Raw genomic sequence first — 7015 nt, forward strand, 5'->3', positions numbered from 1 at the left:
CCCATCAATTCGAGGTGCGTGAGCCTATAGAATTAAGCCCTTTAGGATCAAGGTTGTTATTATTATTATTATTATTATTATTATTATTATTACAACTAGACTGTGAGGACTAGCTTTTGTGCTAAACACAATACAGTCAGTCGAATTTCTCTCTTTTAATTTGCATGCATTTTTAAATGAAAAAATAATAAAGAAATCTTTTTAAATTATGTAAATAATATTTTAATCTTTTAAAATGTTATAATACCAATAAAACTTTTAGTAAATTTTCTGTCATTAAAGAATTAATATAAATAATTAAATTATCTTTAATTCAAATATCAATTAACATTTACAATTTTTATTTTAAAATTCACAACTTTTCTTCTTGAAATTACAAGAATTCAACAGTAATTTGTAAATTTGTATTTAAAATCATGATATTTCTCAAGTATTGCAAATATCAATTACTATTCACAAGTTTTATTCTAAGATATTCACAATTTTTATTCTTAAAATCTCAAGAATACAATAGTAATTCGTAAATTTGCATTTAAAATTCTAAACTAAGGATAATTTGATCATGTACATTAATTCTTTAATAACACAAAAGTTCCTAGAGATTTCATTAGTATTATGACATTTTGAGGGACTGAAATATCATTTACATAATTTGAAGAGATTTTATTATTATTTTTTCTTTTTAAATTTATCTTTACATTTGAAACTTTTTTTTTTTTTTAATGTAGAAACACAGAATATTAGTTGCAGGCAAGACTAGCTGTGATAAGAAATCCTTTGCATCCAATTACAGAGCGCCACGAGAGCAATAGTGATAAGCGACACGTAAACTGATTTTGGAAGCTTTCTTGCGACTTTGCCAACAACACCAGGTACGCCTTCAATGGCCCTCATTGCTGCAAACGCCAACATTGGAGCCACAACCAAAGTCACAATCATCCCTTGGCTTATTATTGTGAATGTGTCTCCTGTCATTCTTTTTATGAACTCATAAAACTCGTCACGGTCTATTTTCCCATCAGGATTCACATCACATTCCTGCAAGTTCGTAATTATGTGATATGCAAATTGAAGTTTTTAATCAAAGAAAATTACCATGATGATGTATTTATTAAAAAAAATTCTTGGGAAAACTTATGCTAAATGACCAAAACCAAGTGTTATTTATACTAAAAGACCACAAATCTTTGAAATTACTCAGTTTATGGGGGAAAAAAATGCTCAAGAACTATAATCAGAAGTTATTGGAAGAAGTATATATAATTTTTAATCTCCATTTTTTTTAATTATCTATTCAATTTTCAAACTTTGTTAATTCAAAACTTAGTTCCATAATGTAGTTTCTCAGCTTGGAGCAAGCTAATCTTTATGATTTTTTTTTTAACTTGAAACAATCCATTCATTATAATTCATTGACTCAATTTAATTATTGAAGAACTTGATACATCAAACACATGGAATAAAATCTAGCCATGTATAAAAATGAAAGCTTTTTGAGAAAATTACACTAAATGACCAAAACCAAAAGTTATTTATGGTAAAAGACCACAAATCTTTAAAATCACTCAAAGCTTATGGGGACAATGATGCCCAACAATGACCTCTCTTCTCAATAATGAAAGCAACATTATTATAAGCACAAGTTAAAAAAAGAGCTCTTTTTAAAAAATTAGTCCCTTGAACTTATACATTTCACTTATTTTGCGTTCTCTAATGTGAGATTCATGACAATATTTTTCATATTATTATATATTAGTTATTAACTTTAATTTTATTTAATATAAAACTTCCTACATTAGTTCATGTTTACTCATACTTGAACATCCTCACAATATTTAATTAATACTCAAACTTGTAGAATTTTTTGTTCAAGATTATGATGTCATTCATTGTGCTACCAATAATTGCTAGACAGCGGAGAGTAACTAGGATTTAAAAAAAAAAATTTACAAGACCAGTCAAAAGCGTGCAGAGAAACAGAGTAATTAGGATTTAAAATGAAAACAGCACGTCGCTAAGTACCTTCATGACTTGCTTGACCCTGTCTTTCGAGGGAGGATCAAAGTGCGGACCAGGCAAATGCTTATTGAGATCACTGCAACATTTAAAACACATAAAACACAAAATTGTGAGAGCTAATTAATCCTAAACTTGATTAATGCTAATTAAAGAGATATATCACTTCTAATAATTACTTGTAAACCAGTAAAACAGCAATATAGAGATCTTCAAATGTCAATTGAGCCTTTTCTTCTTCATTCTTAAGACTTTCAAATGCTTTATCTGTTATCTTCCTTATTTTGCCTTGCCTCCACTTCTTATCTGTGTAACAATAATCAAGACCATTATTGTATCATGCTTATCACAACTTTAGAGCGATTTGTTTTGTTGATAGAAAATATGAGAATGAAATATATTAAAGAAATAAAAAATGAATTAAATTATCCTCCCCTTCATGGTAAGAATAGATTACATACAATACACTACAAAATGTAAATATGGAATCATCACATTCTTTGCGAATTTCATGAACCAAGATTTTTAATTTTATGAACTAAATTATGTAACCTTTACCACCTATCTCCCATATATTTTGATCGGGTGTTTGCTTTTATTTATTTTAATCCTTTCAATTCCCATCGTTTCTAGCAAACAAACAGACGTTCTTAATTACTAAGAGTCTTAATTTGATATGTTATTAGTTGGCTTAATTATGTTCAATTAATCAAACTAATCTCAGGCAGTGAATATTGGAATTGTTGAATTTCTGATTCTTTCGCTTTCTCTTTCATAACACTAAAATAAATCCCGGAAAAGGATATGTGATGACCCATATGAGTTTAAAATTCAACTCAGATTAATTTTCAGCTGAAGCTAATTATATAAAAATTGATTATTTGATCACTTATAAGTTTCTGCTGCTTTCTAGTCAATACTTGAGATTAATCTACCATGCAGGAAAGGAAAAAAAAAATGCAATAACAGAATTGAATATAATCTAGCTATTTAATATTTTACCGACTAATCTTTATTCGATTATTGTTAAACCCAAATAGGAATAAAAAATAAAAATTTATTGCCAATAATATTTGATTTCATAAACATTTTAACAAAACTGTTTAAATTAATAATAGATAGTTCAAATTTTTAATGACATACATGAATGTTTATTGTCTATGATTTCAATACATTAATATATATATATATATAAACAATCAAGAGAGAAAAAACAACAACATATATAAGTAAAAATATACAATTATAAATATTATATATAACACTTGCTTCAACATTTGGAGTCTTCATTTTAACAGTTTAATTATCATTAATTTGATCCTGATATATATCTCAGAATAAAAAGACGATCCACGCAAACAGAGAAGTAATTAACAGCAATCATACATAGGAAGAGAAATTGAGAAGATTCAAAGAAAAGAGAAGAAAAATAAATAGCACTTGAGAATTAATCAATGAACCAGCATGACCAACATCAGTGAAAGACTTGAAATGAAACAAGAAATTAATTAACTAAATAAGAACAGAGAAGAGACGATAGACTATGCATGCCTTACCCTGTAACCTGTCCAAGACTTGACCCATGATGAGACACGAACAGTGGACTTTTGTGAGAAATAATGAAGAGGGAGCTCAAGATTTTGATTTTGAAGGAAACTAAAGGCAAACAAGCACAGACACATTGATGCTTTACTGATATCTCACTCAATCACCATCGTGGCTAACGCATCAAAACTTTAATTTCTCTCCAAGGGATCCATACCATACATGGATTGATTATGTAATGCCTGAGTGAGGACCCCATTTATCACCAAACAACAAATCTAAAAGCTGAGGTATATGAACAAGTTTATTGTCCTTACAGATGTTTTGTTTGTCCAAAATTATATTTAACGAGTCCCAGATCTTATTTTTTGTTGGAATGATAATTTTAGAAATATCAATGTTTACTTTTGATTCACTCAACGCTCTCATGTCCATCCAAGATGAGTTTTCCCATATACTATCAAGAAGATTAGAAAACTTGTTATATGAGATTGAACAATCATATTTAATATTGTTTGCAATGAAGTTAATATTAGAGTCGGGAATAAGAGTCAAGCTTAAAGAATTGGGCTTAAAGGCTCTATTTAAATAAGGATTCAGGCTTAAAAAATTGATAGGTTTTTTAAAAATTAGGCTTTTAGGCCTAGCCTTGATAGGCTATGTTTCCCAAAAGGTTGATATTTTTTAAGTATTATGTTGTCAAAATAATTGATGCCTATTATTTTTGCCATTTATTTTAACATGATATTGATATATGTTTTATTAAATTCTTAAACACGATGACTTTGTAAAGTCTATTTCTTGGTTTTGATTAATGTTATACTTTATGATATATAAGTTTGTGTATTTATCAAATGTGATAAGGTTGATTTAGATTGAAAATTTTTATCTTCATTTTAAAACTTGATCAAGATTCTATATCTGCATTTGTATTTATTTATTTTATTGAACTTTTTATTTTGAAAAAATAAAATGGGTTTACAAGCCCAGCTCTCAATCATTCAAATAAGGGCTGAGTTTTAGAAATTAACCATTTTTTTAAAAACTGAGCTAAAAGACCTAAGTCCTTAAAAACTGGGTCTATAAGGGTTCAGCCCACTCATTTTCCCCCACCTCTAACCAATATAAATATGATGACTGGCTCGCCCACTAAGCATTTCATGAGAACATTGAAATATCATGTTTTTTGACAATCCGTCCTTTGGCAGTAGAAACTTCTACGCTTTGATACATATTGATTTTGTAATTTCTTAGCATGACATTTTTGGTAGTCTTGTTCTTTTTTTTTTTTTGTTTTGAAAAAAACGAAACTATTTTGTACTTTTCTACGAGGGACTTAACCACCAAAATTTCCCCTGAGTCTCCAAAAGTATACAAAAAATTGAATTCATAGAAGATGAATATTTCGATACTGAATGTACATTTTCAACTTTTGGATTTAGAGTGGCTTATTTTGTATTATGTAGTCAAAACCAGAATTATGAGCTGAGGTGGGAAGATAACATACATCAGTAATGTAGCGTTAAGTGTTTGGGCCTAAAATGTTATTGGGGTAAGCCCATTTTAAGTTTACAAAGCCCAAAATAAAGTTTCTACAAGGCCTGAATATGTATTTGGCTAAAATACATCTATCTAATATCTATCTGTGAGGCTAGCATTTAAAATTAGTTAAAACCCCATGTTCACAAATACAGCCTCAATTTCTCTTTTATAACAATAATTATTATTATCGTTTTTCGAGTTAAAAGTAACACACCTTGTGTCTCTCTATCTCTCACACAAAAATTAAAATATAATCCCAAAAAATGGAAGGATAAAATTATGTATATATATTGAAAAGGAAAAATCTAATTTAAAAACTTTTGCCACGTTTGATAATGTCTACCTTCCATTCTCAATATTTCTTGGATAGTGTTTGGGATTTTCTTTTTATTTTTAAGGATGGAATGAAATAGAGTGGAATAGCTAATGATAATCCCCATACCTATTTGAGAGAATTTTTCTGATTTCGACCATTGTATTTGATTTATTATTTTATTTGATTTATTGTTTGATAAATATCTTAATTATGTATCAAGTTACTCAAAAGGCACCATCTAAATTAATTGACCCAAAAGCCTAATAATAGAAAAAAAAAAAAAATATATATATATATATATATTTAAATCCATTAATTTTATAATAATTTATGAGACCAAATAATGGAACCTTGAATTCTACTTCACTTGATTCCATTAATAATCATCATATTTCATTTCACACTAAATTTCTAGAGATGTAAAAATGTGTGATAGAGAGAGAGAGAGAGAAGAGAGGAAGATGGAGGAAATACCAAAACAAAGAGTTACATAAACTTTAGATTCCAAAAATAAAAGAGAGTTCTGTCTGTGTGCGTGTGTAGCACCAAACCTGAGTTTGAAGAAAGGTTGTATAAATTTGAAAACAAGGAGAATGCGTCAATAATTAAAATAAGTTTAATTGCTATAAATAAGGAAAGAATATTATTCCATATTTGATATTACTCTAAATGAATAATACCATAACATATTTGATTGATCTAAACATTGATTAGGGCCAACAACATCATGTGACTCCCAAAAGGGCAAATCTCAGATATATATCATCCTGTTTTAAAAATATAATATGTTGATTAATTATAATATATTTAATTAAACTTGGAACACCTTTTCAGAAGTTGTCTTTACAAAGAAGCAATCTTACATCCACGTGTAGCTAGACAATGAAGACTTCAATTTATAATCGTTCAACCAACAAATAACAATAAACAAGTGGAATTTACATGTGGCGTTAAATTAATAGCCAAGAAGGACCGAGATTCGTTTAAGATTAATTATTATGAGGCCGATTGAAAATAAAGTTAAGAAAGCTAGATTGGCTATTTAAATCGGTCTAGACACTGATTCAGGATATTTAATAGTTAAACTACGGTCCAATTAGTTATGAATAGATTGATATATTTTAAATATTATATTTTCTTAACTAATTTTTAAAAACTACTGGTTTCTTGTTATGATTGAACTGGACTTGGGACTAGTTTTCAGTTCAATAGTTGAACCGGATGCTCCGATTCAGTTTTCATAAGACTGCAATTTTCAAATTAATGATGAAAATACAACTATATGATTCATATTAGATATATTCTTACAAGCCTTTAAAACGTTTGAATATTGTATTCAATTACTCCTCATCTTCATATTATAGAACATGTTTTTATAAGCTACTATTGGTTTCAAAATATAGGACATATTTGTAATTTTAAAAAACAATTTTCATTTTTTACCCCTATGTTGAGTATGTATACAGATGAGACAAAATGCACGAAAATTGTGGATATTAGTTATGAATCAAAGAAAAAATTGAAAAAAAATCAACTTTTTATGAGATTTATAAAAAAAAAATTAGTTTTTCTAATACGTGTAATGCAGTGATGCAT

The 7015-nt window shown here is 28.1% G+C and overlaps 1 protein-coding gene across 1 annotated transcript; it reads right to left on the minus strand.

Annotated features, from left to right (window-relative positions):
- Positions 1 to 582: 582 nt before the first annotated feature.
- Positions 583 to 3628, minus strand: LOC129288732 (uncharacterized). Its single transcript, XM_054925463.1, has 4 exons — positions 3573 to 3628; positions 2196 to 2322; positions 2023 to 2095; positions 583 to 1038 (listed from the first exon to the last, which is right to left on the minus strand). The coding sequence occupies exons 1-4, from the start codon at positions 3598 to 3600 to the stop codon at positions 757 to 759; spliced, it is 510 nt and encodes a 169-aa protein (XP_054781438.1). The 5' UTR covers positions 3601 to 3628; the 3' UTR covers positions 583 to 756.
- Between the last annotated feature and the right edge of the window lie 3387 nt (positions 3629 to 7015).

The sequence above is a fragment of the Prosopis cineraria genome, unplaced genomic scaffold (genome assembly GCF_029017545.1).
Source record: "Prosopis cineraria cultivar Desert tree isolate PC_DT_omini unplaced genomic scaffold, ASM2901754v1 PC12, whole genome shotgun sequence".
In the NCBI taxonomy this organism is placed as follows: domain Eukaryota; kingdom Viridiplantae; phylum Streptophyta; class Magnoliopsida; order Fabales; family Fabaceae; genus Prosopis; species Prosopis cineraria.

What these genes read in the sequence shown, in the direction of transcription:
- LOC129288732 (XM_054925463.1), bottom strand. Translation starts at nt 3,600, where the DNA reads ATGGGTCAAGTCTTGGACAGGTTACAGG. An exon ending in GCTGTTTTACTGGTTTACAA is followed by an intron (nt 2,096 to 2,195) that starts GTAATTATTAGA and finishes TAAATGTTGCAG; the next exon opens with TGATCTCAATAAGCATTTGC. An exon ending in GGGTCAAGCAAGTCATGAAG is followed by an intron (nt 1,039 to 2,022) that starts GTACTTAGCGAC and finishes ACGAACTTGCAG; the next exon opens with GAATGTGATGTGAATCCTGA.